The 17,595-nt window shown below is 42.8% G+C and overlaps 1 protein-coding gene across 1 annotated transcript; it reads right to left on the bottom strand.

The window, feature by feature from the left end:
- Window positions 1-6,532: 6,532 nt before the first annotated feature.
- LOC125947183 (uncharacterized) lies at window positions 6,533-11,777 on the bottom strand. The gene is made up of 9 exons (XM_049671570.1): window positions 11,756-11,777; window positions 11,630-11,677; window positions 11,396-11,464; window positions 10,825-10,884; window positions 10,668-10,727; window positions 10,510-10,566; window positions 9,065-9,153; window positions 7,966-8,179; window positions 6,533-6,741 (listed from the first exon to the last, which is right to left on the bottom strand). Exons 1-9 carry the CDS (start codon window positions 11,775-11,777, stop codon window positions 6,533-6,535), a joined length of 828 nt encoding a protein of 275 aa, XP_049527527.1.
- Between the last annotated feature and the right edge of the window lie 5,818 nt (window positions 11,778-17,595).

Genomic DNA, 17,595 nt, shown 5'->3' with positions numbered 1-17,595 from the left:
GATTCCATCGACCGCTCCAAAAAGAAAAATCTGGTGTCACGGCCCTGTAAGGGCGCGTGAGCTAACTTTCTATTCTTGAACACACACATAAAAATCTATCAAATGAACACACAAATCCTACAATGGAATGTCGAGGACTTCTCGTAATCTCGATGATATCACAGAACTCCTCCATAAATACGCAAAAGTGCTGTGTGTTCAGGAAACACATCTAAAACCTACACAAACTTCCACAGACATATGCTATATTCCGTAAAGACCGTGATGATGCTGTTGCCCCCTCGTCCGAGGTTACAATAATTGCAGATCAATGTGTTTTGCATGCCAAATCTCTCTCTCTTCACACCAACAAGGCGTGTCTGTGCGAGCGATACTTTTCACAAGCTGGTAACAATCTGTTGTATTTACTACCGCCACACAGTACCTCGGAAAAACGGAATTTTACGCGCTAATTGACCAGCTCCCGGAACCATACATAATTGCCGTTGATTTTAATGCCCACAGCACTCTGTGGGGAGACTCCCTGTGATGCCCGGGTCGGCTTATAGAGAACTTTTTATTACCTCTGTAGTGTCTCTTTAACAAAAAGAGCCCCCCCTATTATACACGGCCACCATAATTCATTTTCTTCTATAGATCTAGCGATTGGCTCTGCTACCCTCCTCCTTATATAGAAATTGAATGTCATTAAGCATCCATTTCAGCTACCACACTTCCCTGTGACGTTGACCTTGATAGAGAACATGACAGACTACCCCACGCCCCCCGTTGAAATAACATCACTAACTGGAAAGATTTTAGAGAGTCCCCCTACTAACACAAGATTTTATCAACCATTTTAGTACTGATTCACAGTAGCGTATTTTACCGGTTTTAATCCTCGACGCAGCTGAAAAATTTATTCCACAAACCAAAAGTTTCTCATGTAAAAGAGGTTCCTGGTGGAATGAGGAGTGCAGGCTGCCACGAAAGAAATAGAACACAGCCGAGGGCGCACTGCGTCCGCTCCCCGACTGCGGAAAATCTTATGAATTCAAACTGGCAAAATCCCAGGACGGCGTACGCGGCGACAGGCGGAGGGCTAGTGGGAGAGGTGCCTCTGTGGCATAACATCCTACCCCAAGAGTCCAAAGTATGGAATGGCCTCGGAAGCTCAAGGACAGGAATTCACCCATTGCCTTATTTGACGACCAAGGAATACCTTGGAAGACCAGGCCAACGCTCTGGGCGAGCACTTCGAGCGTGTGTCAGCTCCATGCATTACTCAGAAGCATTCATAAAACATAAACAAGTAGCTGAACTTAAGTCACTAGGTCGTAAATGCCGACCGAATGAACCATACAACCTGTCCATTTAATATTGCCGAGCTAAGAGCTGCCTTGAGCGTATGCAGCAGCTCTACACCGGAGCTGATAGAAACATGTAAGGGATGACATAATACATGATTAAAAACTTGCACACTGACACGCAGATGACACTTCTGGCATTTTCAACTCTATCTGGGCTGCCGGATACATCCCATCCTCATTGAAGCAAGCTATTGTTATTCCAGTTTTGAAGCTGGGTAAACCCTTCCTTGGCGGCAAGTACCGCCTGATAGCTCTCACAAGCTGCCTGTGTAAGCTTTTTGAAAAAAATTAATCGCCGAATTATACATTTCCTTGAACTCAACATATGCTTGATCCCTATTAGTGTGGCTTCAGAAAAGGGCGGTCCACAACTGATCATCTTGTGCGAATTGAAGGACATATCCGGATGCATTTCTCACACCAACAGTTTTTTTGTCGACATTCCTTGATATGTAAAAGGCGTACGACACAACTTGGCGTTACGGAATTTTACGAGACTTGTCGATGGGCATCCGTAAATGCTAACGTAATAGAAAGCTATTTGTCTAAACGTCCCTTCCGTGTGAAAATCGGCAATGTTCTATCACGTCAATTCATACAGGAAACGGGTGTACCCCAAGGAGGTGTGCTCAGTGTGCACACTGTTTATCGTGCAAGATGAACAGCTTCGTGTCCTCATTACCGCCAGCTATTTTTATTCTGTCTACGTAGACGACATACAAATAGGTTTCAAATCCTGCAACTTCACAGTCTCTGAGAGACAAGTACAACAGGGCTTGAACAAGTGTCCAAAGTGGGCAGACGAAACGGATTCAAGGTGAACCCCCACACCACAGTTCTTGTGTTCTTTTCACCAGGAAGAAAGGGCTTGTTGTATGGACAACGAATACCTGTCAACAAGAGAGCACAAGTTCCTAGGCATCATACTTGATTCTAAACTTACTTTCATTCCACATATAAATTATCTCAGGTGAAATGTCTAAAAACATGAACTTACTAAAATTTTATCTTACACATCCTGGGGTAGTGACCGGAAGTGTTTATGAATCTTTACAAGAGTCTCATTTCATCACGATTGGACTACGGTAGTGCGGTATATCACTCTGCCGCCCCTAGTGCGCTAAGATGCTGGATGCCGTCCACCATCAGGTATCCGCCTGGCCACTGGCGCTTTCAGAACAAGTCCCATTGAAAGTTTATACGTCGAATCAAATGAGTGGTCACTCCATCTGCAGAGAACATACACCAGCCTCACATTTTCATTAAAGTCCACTCTAATCATCAGCATCCATGTTTTAATACGTTAACGATATGACTTGTGCTACACTTTTTGGTAATCGTCCCTCTATAGACAGCCTTTCTCACTGCGTGTCAGGGAGCTTAGCGAAGAAATGGATATCCCACTCCACGAACATCGCTTAATGCCTTCAGCCAAGCTGTTACCACATTGGTATTGGCAGGGGTAGCATGTGATATGTCCTTTGTAGAGGTTACAAGCACGCTTCAGAGGTTGAAATCAAATGCATTTCCTAGAATTACAGTCCAGTACCCGTGCACAGAATTTTACACAGACGCTTCTAAATCACATGCCGGAGTATCTTATGCAGCCGTCGGCCCTGTCCTTCTCGAAATCCGGCGTGCTTCACCAAGAAAGTATCCTTAACGGCTGAGGCCTACGCAATGTTGTCAGCTGTAAAGCATATAAAGAAATCCAAACTTAAAAAACTATTATTTTACAGACTCTCAAAGCGTCGTAAAAGCCTTGAAGTCACCCTGTAAACAGAAAAAACCCTATTCTCATTGAGCTCTATTCTGTTCTTTGTAGAGCATACGCAACTAACCAACATGTCATTATATGCTGGTGCCTGGGCTCGAGGCATCGAGGGCAATGCTCTTGCCGACCAAATGGCCACATCAGTCAGAACACCCGCTATTAACCCTACAGCTGCTGTTCCTGCAACAGATTTGAAACCTTTCTTGCGAAAGAAACTGCGAAGGCCACTGGCAACGCTTGTGGGACGCAGAAACAAAGTAATAAGCTTCATTTGATTAAGCCACAGTTAGGTTAGTGGCCCTCCGTAACAAAACACGACGAACTGATGTCCTATTTCTGTCGTCTTCAGAATAGGACACACCTACGGCACCCACAATGTTCTATTGACATGGTCATAATCCTCCAACCTGTGGTAGATGTGGCGACAGGCTCCCATCCTCCACGCCCTCATGGAGTGTCGGAAGCCGAAAGAGAAAGAAGCACTTTCCTCTAGCATATCGCTATTGTGTCCCTCTGCATTCCGCCTGTTCTTGGTAAAGAACCGCTCTTTAACACCAAAGCAGTCCTCGCATACTTGAAAGAGGTGCTACCATGTATCTAGCCCAGTAAGTTCGTAGCGCATCCTCTCTCAAGAGGATGTTGCTGTGGTAGGGTTTTTTATAGCACATACCTTACAGGCTCTTGTGTCTCAAGGGCTCTGTTTAGGCACTTGGCTTCTGGCCAATTCTTGCATCTGTAATATCTTTTTGTAAGTCATATCAGTCTTTCGCAATGTATATTCATGTCTATAGTACACATCATTAGTGATTGCCATAATCTTATTTCGTATAGATTTTACCCTCTTTACAGCGACTGTTTTTAGGGCCCTTTACAGCCATGCCACATCTAGTGTTCATGTAATTGACTATTCCTATACCACTAACAAGTCATTCCGATCGTCTTGGCGCTCTTTGGCCACATCTGGCCCTTGCGCCAATAAACCACAATAATAATCATCATCAGGGTCAATAGAGTAAGAGGATGACAAACACATCCACTTCTCCTGGTACACACGCAGGGAGACAGCCTGGAGGACCAAGCGAACCATCTGGGTGCACATTTTGAACATGTGTCCAGCTCATCGCACTACTCTCCAGCATTCACAAGATACAGATCAGCAAAGAAAAACAAAAAATAGACCGGAAGAGCACCGCGAACGAGCCATATAACCTACCTTTCTCCCTAGCAGAGCTGCATGCATCACTAACCTGTTGCAACCAATCTGCCCCAGGCTCTGACCGCATACTGTATGACATGTTGAAAAACCTGTCCTCTGAAACCCCCATAGCTCTAACAAGCTGCCTCTGCAAAGCTTTCGAGAAAATGATAAACCGCCGTCTGATGCATTTCCTAGAATCAAACAAGCTGCTTGACCCATACCAGTGTGGTTTTCGCGAGGGTCGATCGACCATTGACCATTTGATACGTATTGAGGCACACATACGTGAAGCTTTTGTTCACAAACAATTCTTTTTATCTGTATTCCTATACATGGAAAAGGCCTACGACACCACATGGCGGTTTGGAATACTGAGAGACCTCTCCCACTTTGGCGTACGTGGTAATATGTTAAATTTCATTGAAAGTTATTTGGTGAATCGCACATTCCGTGTTCGACTTGGCAATGCTTTATCCCGAGCTTTTGTGCAGGAAACTGGAGTGCCACAGGGTGGGGTGCTCAGTTGCACTCTCTTCATTATAAAAATGAATTCCTTGCCTCTATGCATCCCACGCAACATGCTTTATTCAACGTATGTCGATGATGTACAGATTGGATTTAAATCGTGCAACCTTGCATTCTGTGAGCGGCAGGTTCAGCTTGGTCTTAACAAGGTGGCTAAATGGGCAGACGAGAATGGGTTCTGCCTAAATCCACAAAAGAGCACCTGCGTCCTTTTGTTTTGAAAGAGAGGACTGTACCCCGACCCCGACATTGACCTGCAAGGACAGCGTCTACCTGTAAAAACGGAACATAATTCTTAGGCATAATTCTTGACACAAAGCTAACATTCATACCACACCTAAAACATTTAAAAAACAAGTGCATGCAAACAATGAATATTTTAAAAGTGTTGTCACGCACTACATGGGGTAGTCACAGAAAGTGTCTGTTAAATATGTATAAAAGCCTCGTACGAACACGCCTAGACTACGGGGCCATAATTTACCAGTCAGCCACCCCAACCGCGTTGAAGATGCTGGACCCCGTTCACCATCTAGGTATTCGCTTGTCTACAGGTGCCTTTAGGACAAGCCCTGTAGAAAGCCTTTACGTGGAATCCAATGACTGGTCCCCCCATAGGCAAGAGGACCTACACAGCTTTGATTTGTAAATGATTTGTCCAGCTCCCACCTCTTTCATAACTGCCCTGCAGTAAGAGAGCCCTTCTCGTTGCGTGTGAGAAGTCTGGCTGAGGAAATGGATGTCCCACTCTTTCAACATCGTCTAATGACACCCACTATACAGGTCGCACCGTGGCAGTGGCAGATTGTAGACTGTGATTTGTCCTTTTTACATGTTACGAAGCACGCCCCGGTTGCACACATTCCAATGCACTTCCTCGAACTGCAGCATAAAAACTCCTGTCCGGAATTTTACACCGATGCATCAAAGTCTCATGCTGGCGTCTGTTATGCAGCGGTTGGCCCATCATTTTCAGATGCCGACGTCCTGCACCCCCAAACGAGCATTTTCACAGCAGAGGCTTATGCAATACTGTCGGCTCTTAAACATATCAAATAATCGAAAATACCAAATGCAATCATCTACACAGACTCGCTGAGCGTAGTAAAAACTTTAAAATCTCTTAAAAGGCACAAAAATCCGTAATAGTATCGCTTTATTCATTAATATGTAATATTTATACGTCTGGGCAGCATGTTCTGGTGTGCTGGGTGCCAGGACACCGAGACATCAAGGGAAATGTACTGGCAGACCAGATTGCCACATCCATTGACGCAAAAGCTGGAAACACATCTATGCCCGTCCCTGTTCCTGATATCAAGCCATATCTACGCAAGAGACTTCGAGTCCACTGCCAACGTTTGTGGGACGCCCAGACCCATAACAAACTTCATTTAATTAAGCCTCGCTTAGGGAATTGGCCATCGACCATAAAATCTAGAAGAAATGATGTACTATTCTGTAGGCTCAGAATAGGACACACTTACGGCACGCACAATTACCTGTTGTCTGGAGGCGAAGCCCCGACCTGTACTAGATATGGGGAGACACTTACTGTACTTCACATCCTAGTACAGTGTCCACTAGCAGAACCTGAAAGGAAAAAGCCCTTTGTTCAAGCCTATAGAGAGAATCTACCCCTTCACCCTATTGGAAAAACACAGATGATGGGTGTAGCGGAAACCATCATCCATCATTATAGTGGATTAATGTAGTGGGCAGCATGCTGGGTGGATGGTGGGTTGCGGGCATGTTGGGTGGATGATGGGCAGCGGGCGTGTTGGGTGGATGGTGGGCAGCGGGCGTGTTGGGTGGATGGTGGGCAGCGGGCGTGTTGGGTGGATGGTGGGCAGCGTGCATTTTGGGTGGACGGTGTGGCAAGGATGGCAAACCATCTCTTAAACCGACCAAACGGCACACTTTAGGCAGAGAAAACTTAATGCATGCTTGCTTCGCATCCGTACGTCAGCATCACATTTAAGTGTTATATTGGGCCTGCACCATTAAAATTGAGCTGCACAATTACTGAAGTTCTCACGCCTACGCCTTGCTGTAAACTGGTTCATAATGGTGCAGGTGAATCAAACGGACCCATAATACTGATGTATACCACGTGTACTTTCAGAGCCAAGTAACATGAAAAGGAGCTTGCCCATAGAAAAAGAACAACTTGTAAGTTAGGATTGAGCATGTATTAGGCCAAACAGGCACTGTAATACCATGCTCGCAATAAGTGGCGTAACACCCTGGCTTAGTGATACCATTTATTTATTCACTTGACCAAACTTCGGTGCTTTCCGCACCCTCTTTCCTTGGCGTGCAGCCTCATTAAAAAAAGTCCTCAAGTATTTTCTTACTGCTGCGACGCGATGGTCCCTAGGTGGCTGTAGCGCTGGGTGCAAGTCGATGTACTTTGCCAGGCAGTCTGAAAAATATTGCAGAAATGACATTCAGTGGAATCCACCTAAAGAACATGAAGGGAAAGAAAGAAGTGTAGGGTTCAACAAAGTTTCATTTAAGTGAAGGACATCTATATAGAGCTGTGCTGTACTTTATGCTGCAGGTTTTGCACAATACGTCTACCTGTGCACAAATAGTTGCCTAAGAATGGTGCAGCTATCACATTCTGTCTAATGCTAGGTAATCTGAATTCCATCTCTAGTAGTAGCTTGCTTTGATAGTCTATACCAGTAGTGTCAAACATCTCCGACACCACACTGCTATGAGCACGCAGCAGTTTTTGGACTAATCTTCTCAATAAAAAAAAGGTGCACATTAAATTCAGGCAAATACTGCGTAATGCATTGTAAACTGAGTGGAATTCATGTTTTGGTTCGACAGATTTATTAGTGTAGACTGATTGGTTAACTGACGAGATTTAACATACCAGAAAACAGCTCAGCTATAAGAAATGCTGTAGTGGAAGACTCCCGATTATTATGACCACTCAGGGTTCTTTAGAAATGTTCTTCAATTCTTCCCTTTTGAAATATATGTGCCATGAGCAGGAGTCAAGCTTGTAGCTATCATGGTCAGCAGCATAGCACCATAGCCACTTCAGTGCGATGCAATATGTGTAATAGTGTGCAAGTGGAATGTCTGCTGTGGGATATACTTACTCTTCACCATTTCCACCTTTTCTGGTGTCGCCGGAAGCTTCTTAACCTTAGTGACCATGCTGCGGCAAGCCTGGCCTGTTAGGCTGCGTGTGGCAGCCTCAGTGGGTGCCCAAAAATGTTTCGCAAGTTCCAAACAACACTTGCCATCGGACACGTTCTTCATTATAAATGTCCACTTGTCGAGGGGCATGAACATGCCTTCCCCAACTTTTACCTGCATGAAGACATTGATAAAAAAGAGCACAATTAGGTTTCCCCCTAAAAATATACCCGCCTACAAACATCAAGGTGAAGTCATGCATGATATTGCAGAAGAACAAAAACTTGGCAGCCTAGAAATGTAAAGCAGTCATCAGCAAAATAACACATAAAACTGCACAGAGCATTGTAAGCTTCAGCCTCAGAAAGAAGTATATGGGCACCAATCCTCATTATACACCCATCAAAAACAGAATTTGTTGCTTTAAAAGGATGCTATCACTCCCGGTATGTACCACCTTTAAGATTTCATCGCTGCAGCTGCTTGACAATAAATAGTAAAGCTAAGTGGGATTGTAGCAGTCGTTGTTGTTGTTTATTTATACTGTCAACCCAATTTAGGGCCTTTACCGGAGTGTAAAAAATAGAAGAAAGGATACAGTCTGCAGTTCTGCTGCTAAATTGATTCTAGAAATAATGATCAGCAGAAATATGACATCATAACGGGTAGATACAAATGGGTTTCATTCGATGCAGCAGCAATCTTTAAATGTATCATGCACACAAAAAGAATGTGCCCCTACAGCATTCTTTGATCCAAGTCTGCATGGTCACATAACACAAGTTCACGGTACTACTGTGCGTAATGCCCACATGTAAGCAAGTGCATAAAGAGCATGCTTTAGTTCTACCCACATCGCTCCGAGAATGGTAATAAGGTTTACTAAATTATCACCTGCGCACACTACACAGAACTACCACACTTTATGAAGTATAATTAAACCTGACCTAAATAAGATAAACAGCAAATGTTGGACACTATTTACAACATGCAGTTAAACCTTGTTAAAAAATAACTGTCTGCACTAATTACAATCGTCAATAAGTCATGCAGTGTCACCTGGCCATTCGTGACTTCAAACAAGCCTGCTGGTGGTTGACTTGCGCTGTTTACCCATGCGGTAAACACTGCAGCTGCAGGCTGTCTCTCTGCAAAAGTGGTTGCATTATATCAAAATAAATAGTGTGCCATCATGCTTCCTGAGCAAAGTTTAATGCTTTAGCACTGTACCTTAGCTGTGTGGGACACTGTGTGTGAGCATTTTGCCCTAAGAACTAAATACAGTTGAGCCCACTCAGATCAAATTGTATATACCTGTGTAGTGAAAAAATGCAATTAAAGCATAGCACAATTGTGGCATTATGCTGAACTCCATTAGTCAGCAAATTTCCTGTATGCCTCCTCTTGTTTATTGGGCCTGTGTGCATATTGTGATTCATTTGGGTGCAACTTTATGCATGAACAAACTTTTCGACGTCCCAGCACCCTCAAAGCCATTTACAGAACTGTGCTAAGGTATGGCTGCTTTGATGCAAGCATTAAAATCATACACAATAGAATAAATGGGGTGTTCCGAAGCTTAGTTGACAATATTGCCATAGATTGCACAAGGCACCGAGATGATGAAAGCAGATGTTACACAACAAACAATATGTGTCTTGCATATCATTACTACCAATTTTTAAGCACCTGCTGCCTTTCATGTGTGTGCCTAAGACCAGGGGTTCTCAAGCATGCTGGTTCCAGGGAACCCTGCTAAACTTCATCAAGTGCCAAGGAACCCCCCCCCTCTTCCAGTAAAGATGCTAGGCGTAGCGTGCAACATGTTTGGGGCCGACCGTGAAGGTGTACAGGCTATTTTGATGGCGACGTTGAACCCACGTGGTGCAAACTTGGTGCGATCGTCATGACCTAAGACAAGATAGCATTGCAACCAAGACACACCACAAAAACAAACTTATATAGTTTCTTACACCTGAAAACTCGGTTAATTCGGCCAGTTTTTTTGGTCCCGTGAAATCTGAATTAATGAGGTTTTACAGTATGCAAAGTAGAGCCGGCCCTAATTTTAAGATCTCTTGAGATGAAAATTTATGTCTCCCTGTGCGATATGCACTGAAAACTCATTCTTTTTTATAAATAATGATATTTCAGAGCATTCGCTATCCTTATCAAATTGGCCCAGTACATTTAGATTGGCCAAACATCTAGGATGTGCATTAAGTTGCAGTTATTGCACATCCTAGATGTTGTGAACTTCATGTATGCTATTTTTAGCTTTCAAATTTGCTGTTTAGTTGCTAAATTACACCCCCATGAGGAACGTAAATTTATGGGTGATCCAGGACTATAAGACAGAACAATAGCAAATGTATAACTGCAATTCACATATCAAAAAGTATTACCAGTGAAAGCTATGTCCAAATGCATGCAAGAAACAAGGATGTGGTATTAAGTAATAGCATCCTCTTTCAAAACACACCGAAAGTGCACTCAACACTCACCCATGGATGCAGAAAAATTTTCCCCGATGGGGCCACCGGCCAAGGGAGCAGCAATGCCTGCACGAATAGCACTTCATTCAAATATGTGCAAAAAAACAAGGGTGCAATATTAATAGCATCCTCTTACAAAACACAGAGAAAGCGCGCTCAACTCTCACCAGTGGATGAAGAGCAATCTCCCCGGATAGGGTCAGCTGGCAAGGGAGCATTATCAATGCCTGCATGAATAGTGATTCATCCAAATATGTGCAAAAACAAGGATGTAGTATTAATACCATCCTCTCTAAAAACAGAGAAAGTGCACTCAACACTCACCATTAGATGCAGAGCATTCTCCACTGATGGGGCCACCTGCCAAGGGAGCATCATCATTGCCTGAACAAATAGTGCAAGATCCATCCAAACATGTGCGAACATGCGAAATTTGAGCGCAGCTCTAAGTTTTCATTTCACTATATATTGGCTGGCGCGGACAACCTGTTATGTGCGGCATGTTGCAAATGTAGTGTGACTGCCGCGCTAATCGGGAGATAGCGAGAGGCAGTTCATGGGCGACGCATGGGCGCGATTTACAGCAGCCACTGCAGACAGACCTCCGCTCATGCAGCGTTTTGTTTCCATAGACACAGGCTACTCTGCCACCATCTCATAGCCATCGTCGCTGCAGAGTCCGTTTTGCACACCACTATGCTTTTCTTCTCACATTTTCACCATTCTCTACTCTGCTTTCCTCCTTGCACTCTCTTCACTGTAGCTATCTTTTCATCTCCTGCTGCGTTGATCCTTCGCTAAACTCAATAGCTCAGTTACGAGACGACGCGAATGCTTGTTGTAGGAACGGGCACCTAAGAAGCTGCACTCTAAAAGCATGGACCCCAACACTCACCACCAGATGCAGTCAAATCTTGCTCATTGCTGTAGTCTGGGCGGAAATGAGCAGCATCAGCATCAATGCCTGCACAGGAAATGGATATGTAAATGAGCAATGTAACTTTCGTTGTCGAAAATACAAAACAAAAAGAAATAATCTTTATCGTCTCACAGTAGAGTGAACCACAGCTAAAGCAGTTATAAGCTATGCAAGTAGCTGCCAAAATCAGAACTTAACACTTAAACATACCTGCATCATGTGCTGGTTCAGGCACCATCTCTTGAGGCAGCCCAGTGCCTGCAATGGCACAAAGCAAAGTTGAGTGACTAGTACTTTACGAAATTGGGACATCCAAGGGCACCAAGAAATCATTACCTGCATCCACAGAGCAGGGCATAATATATTCTGCAATGACTTGTGCTCCTAGTCTTTCTCCTGTGGCTCGGGCTACCTCTATAAAAACAAATTCCGAAAGAAAGAACATTAATATTTCACCAAAATACAACCCCATATAGCAATATAGTTGTAAGCTCTTCTGTCCTTTCACAAAGCCTTTATGGAGAGACGGCCATCAAATATTTAAGCTGGTATTCTTTAAACAGATCCTCTTTGGACTATCCACAACAGTGTTACTGCACATGCAAGCGTGAAATAACTCGATGTACCAGTTTCTACTAAATACACTAAGATAGGCAAGTTGGTATGTATGCATTGTAGGAAACCAGTGCAAAAGCACACAAACCAAGTGAAGAAGACAAGACACCTCGCTTAACTTGCAACTAAAGATTAGGCAGAAAAGATGATCAACTCCACAAAGCTTGAGCACCATTCCACATTATAGAAAATCAAAACTTGATCACATTTATTTCTGTGCATCAATAATAAATTAGTACGAAGAAAACCATGAAACAATAGAGTAAAAATAATTTACTATGGCAATTACTTGAGTGATTGATTTCCTGGACTGTCCAAACAGAAAACTCCCTCCAGCCTATCAAGAACACTAGTGTTGGCTCTATATTGAGTTTCCAGTGCATAAGTGACTTAGCGTGGAAGTTTGGCATGTTGGTGATTCATTCGAAAAAAAAAACACAGCCCTGACTTGCAACAGTTTATTCATCAAGACATGCAGGAATAAATATATGTGGTACTACCATGCGCGATGTCAATAATCAGCAAAAGCCTGGAGCATCACTTCCAATGCTGATAATGATATCCACATGCTGACAATGCACACTGACTGTTTGCCATTCAAACCTTGTTAAGATACTCTTATTTCCCGAAATGAAAGCGCAATCGAAGGAGAACTGATGCACGAGCTATCAAACTTCCTCATGAAATCTGCCTCAATAATTTCACTTCACGTGTCAGTTGTGAACTATGTTTAGCCATCACTTCACTTTTGTCAAAGTAGGGCTTACACCCGTGATGATGGCAGTGAATACCCAGATGACCCTGTACAGTGTTGTACACAATGTTATGGTGCTCCCCGAGACGATCATTAAGGCACCTTCCGGTATGTGCCACATACTTTTTTCCACAAAAGGGAGGAATCCCATACACCACGCCAGTGGTGCAGGATTCTAAACCCTCCCTGTGTTTCACAGAACGACCATGCCTGGTTTGTGAAGTAAACTTGCAAAGCTTCGATAGTTTTTCTGGAGCAAAAAAAAAACCGCTGCAACACGAGCGCGTTGCCCTACCCTCTTGAGTTTGTGGGGCCGGGTTGTGTTATTCCTCTCTAGCGTTATGCTAGCGTTGTGCCAGTGAGTGAGATCTGTTCACCTCTGCCTATGCACGCATGACATGTTTGTTAATTAGTATGCAAACACTTAGTACAATTCTTACAGCAAATGAAATTACAAAGCTTACTTCATGTGCTTGTCTAATACATTGCTATACCTATCAATGCTTTGCCTATAAAAAACTGCTACGTTTTTTCTTTCTGCTCTATTTGAGCCAGATGGGAAAGAAGGGCATGTGCCGCTCTGCTCGCTCTGGTTCGATCTCAGCTGCCTGGATGTCTTTCGTCATTTTTATGGCACATGACATAACAGTAGTTAGCAACCCATTGAGCATTGCCTTTGGCACGGGGTTGTCCGAAAAGCTCTCCATGGGAGAAATTTTGTTCAAAATAACTGTTGCGCAGTTCCTAGAATATGAATTCGCAGTTTTTTTTACTCATTCAAATGCAAGGACTTTGTTGGGGCCAACATACAAGTTCAAATTATTCGTCACTTCAAATCATGATTTATAATTATTGGGATTAGATTAGCAAAGCTAATGAATTACATGAATTTAGCAGCCACACAAAGTTGTGTTGCATCACGTTTAATTCATCCTACAGTCAAACAAAGAGTATCTTTGAAAGCCATACCACTGAGGTAGGTGACCAGACTTCCAAAATAGCACTTTCAGGCATTGCATTTCTTTAGAAGAAAAGCACCAAGGATAAGGTGAATGGAGGAAAAACTTTTGGCTTTCCTAACACTACCTAAGGTTTCTGAAATTGTATATAAATCATAAAACCAATAATTAGAAACATGGCTGAATAATCATTAACATTCTTCTTAAGGCAAAACACAAATGTACTAGCCACTTCTTTACGAAGAACCCACCATTAGTTTCATCTGTGGCAAAAAATAATTTTTAAAGCATGGTACAAGTCACCTTAGACTCATTGTGCATAACTGGATTGCACCCTCTTGTTACTAAGAGAGTGCCAACAAAGTGATCCTAACAGGTACAAACCTGGGTTTCTGCTGCATTTCCTGATTGAGCAATTATTTGCTCATGTAATAAGTGGGCGGCATCCAGCCTCCTCCTTTTTAAAAGTCTTGCTGTGGGCAGCTCCTGCAACTTGATAGTGAAATATTTGGGTAATCTCAGGTAAGGCTGGCCAAATGGCAATAGACAGCTGCAATTTTTTTATACTTTTAATGCCACTGAACCCAATTTCTCAATGCATCCAACCAACTTTCATTAAAAGATTGAAGAAAAATCATGGATCATAAGTAAAGGTGACGTGCAGTGTTTGCGCACTATGCTATGTCCAGGTTTTCTTGATGCAGAATGTGAAACACGCTTTTACAAGCTGTTCAAAACTGCTGATAAAAACTATTTGTATGCAATACAACTTAGTACATACTTTTTGTAGCTGTCAGGAAAGTGCATCTTTTAATTTTTCACTGTGAGACTTTTCACATGACAAATGTTATCTAGTTAGCAGTCTCTGATAAATGCATTCACACACGCTGTTCACAATGCAATGTCATTTACAATGTGTTAACACCATATGCAACGAGTAAACTCATTGGAATTATCTCTGACAAACATTCCAAGTATATCCATAACAAGAAGAATCTTACTGCTTATAAAATGAAACATGCCTTTTGACTGTCATGCACACGGTCTTAAAGCTTGAAATACCAGTGTAGTCTTCTGTGAAGCATGCAAAAAGTGGTGCATCTCATTCTATACACTTTTCCACTGTCTCACATAGCATTCCATGACTGAAGTCTAGTCCTTCCGGAAGCATGCGCAAAGGCCATGTAATTACATAGCCACATGTGTATCAAGCTGCATAACATGCTTCTGTTCTATCACTTAACGAAACTTCTATGGTGAACATGCGGCTTACAAATGAATAGTCATCCAGTTGAAAGCTGCCACAGAATTATTTCTTGGTCATAATATTGTTTACATTACACATCAATGTGAGGAACCTTGAGCGATTGGTATATTATGACCATTGCCATCACAAGATATCTGCCTGCTCCATGAGACAATTATGTCAGCTTTGCACAATCATATGTAATAAGTAAGAATACTCCAACTTCATTCTGAAATTCTTGTTCAGAACAGAATTTCATTTTTGCTAATACAGTACAATGGCTCCACAATGAACGCCTCTAAAACAAAACGACTTATAACAAAGGAGTCACTATGTCCCTGTCGAATTCCTATCTTTCGTGTGTGCTGTGAATGCCTCAACAAAGACCACTACAGCGAATTTGCCTGTACAACAAAAAAAATTAGGTGCGTCGACAGCTGATTTGTTGCTTTACAACGAAAGCTAACTACCGGTGCCAATCTGCCCCCGCCAGACGACACTTAGCTGTGCTCTGCATTAATGGCAGGGCTATGCTCGCTGACAACTTTCTGTGGCTATGAAGGGAAAGCTACGGGCGCGTGGCTGCTGCACATGTGTTACCGCACCAAGTAGTCTGGCAGCGTTTGACAGTGCTTTTGATTCCTCAGAACAGACACTGAATTCATGCAGCTTCCTCGTGCGACGGTTGTTAGCCCATTGTTCTGTCACTTGCTGAGTTAAATGCCACATCATTAAGCGACCGATAAACCACACCAACTTATAATATTCCATCTTACAACTCCTTCCAGTTAAGAGTACACAAGGTTTGCAGAGGAATGTACCCCTGTGGGCGAAACATACCCTAATATAAAAGCCGATGCACATGCAGAAGTGCGACAACCAGAGAAATTATCTGGCATGTGCTGCATGCCTAAAGTTTCCAGATTCAGCAAACCTTTAGAGTACTCGAAAAAGTCGAGACATGAAGAGAAGCATAGACGCACACACAAAGCGCTTTGTGTGTGCATCTGTTTCTGTTCACGTCTTGTCTTCATGCACTTTAAAAGTTTGCTAAATCTATGGACTGACTAGCCCAACAACATGCCTTACTTCAATGTTTCCAGCAAAATTATCACACACCTTTCTCAATTTTACTGTGACGCAACACTAAACTTAGTGCAAACTTGGAAAAAGGCAACAGAATGCACTAATGCTGCACACCCCCTTCACATGATCAATGATTTTTTCATGCACAAACCCATCACACTTTGTCAGTCACACTGGGCTCATCCTAGCAAGGTCACCCATGACATTACCTTAAATCCCTCGGCAAATAAATACTTACCGTGACATTCAAGTTATTTCCTTATTTCATTACACACAAAGGTTCAACAGATGCTTAGTGCTAAATCAAATTTTCAACCATATTGTGTACTACAACAAATTACTCTCTAGCTTTAGCACATAGTGGAACCAACTTCTTTTTTCCTGGCCAAGATATCATCTTCATCTGTGTCAATGAGCCTCGGGAATGGCTCCCGCAAACTCTTAATCTTCAGTCGCAGGGAGTCCAGGTCACCTAGATGAAAATCGCTATATATTTAGCAGGGACACGCACCTGAACAACTAGTTGGAAAGTATAAAAACGAAATGATAAAGTGCACAGCAAAGACTAGACTAAAAGTCTCAACCACCTCTGGTGCCACAACGGCACCAGAGGTGGTCAACATGTTGCTCGGGCAACCAAAACACACTGCTTCTGCTCCACCATTAAAGGCCAACTTCGTAAATATGTTGGCTTGCAGTAAAACAGAATATATGCTTCATCTACATAAAATCTATATTTCAAATGCTTACTTATATATCACTTAACGCAATCAGAATGCAGCACATTTCATTTTTGACAATTACAGCTGTACAGCTGTGACATTGACAAAAACATATTTGCAACTTCCACCACTTTTTCAAGAGATATTTTCTCAGTTCCTGTCTGTACATCAACTTCATTGCCCTTCCAACCTATGTCTCGCTACACTATACCCAATGACAATTTTCTGTGGCAGTGCAGCAAGAGCTCCTGAGTCAAAGATAATTTTTTTACTGCGCATCTGCATATAGCAAGGGTAAGTAAGCAACTGAAAGCTATGTACCACAAAAAAGACTATACCAACTATGTTTATTTCTTTGTTTAACGTTTATTTGCCACAAAACACAATTGAATGTCACAGCATCTGCTCACAAACACGCCTACATAACCAAGCTGCAATGGGCTAAGCCAGAAGTAGTTATGCTATTGCCCGTATTAAACCGTATTAAAAGCACAATTGCCAACCATGACAGGGTGTAGTGAAGGTAGCGCCATGAGCACTTGTTTGCATACAACTAGCAGCTTTTATGCCCGACCAAAGGCTTGAGTGCATGTGGCTAAGTGATGAATGTTGCCACATTGAGGACACATGGGCATAGATTTAAACAAATAAAGGTGCACACATCGATTATGCAGCTATGTAATACATACACATTTGCTTCCTTGTCCTTAACCACTAAGTGGTGCCGATTGTTATGTGACTTTAAGGTTCCATTGCCTGTACTCATATACATGATGAGAATGGCATCATGCAAC

This window comes from Dermacentor silvarum, chromosome 7 (genome assembly GCF_013339745.2).
Source record: "Dermacentor silvarum isolate Dsil-2018 chromosome 7, BIME_Dsil_1.4, whole genome shotgun sequence".
Taxonomy (NCBI): domain Eukaryota; kingdom Metazoa; phylum Arthropoda; class Arachnida; order Ixodida; family Ixodidae; genus Dermacentor; species Dermacentor silvarum.
Note: the sequence above shows the minus strand (reverse complement) of the source record. Positions and strands in the feature narration are given on the sequence as shown.

Coding starts and splice junctions, on each gene's coding strand:
- LOC125947183 (XM_049671570.1), bottom strand. CDS start 11,777: ATGCCCTGCTCTGTGGATGCAG. Junction 11,678..11,755: donor GCCCTGCTCTGTGGATGCAG/GTAATGATTTCT, acceptor GTGCCATTGCAG/GCACTGGGCTGCCTCAAGAG. Junction 11,465..11,629: donor TGAACCAGCACATGATGCAG/GTATGTTTAAGT, acceptor TTTCCTGTGCAG/GCATTGATGCTGATGCTGCT.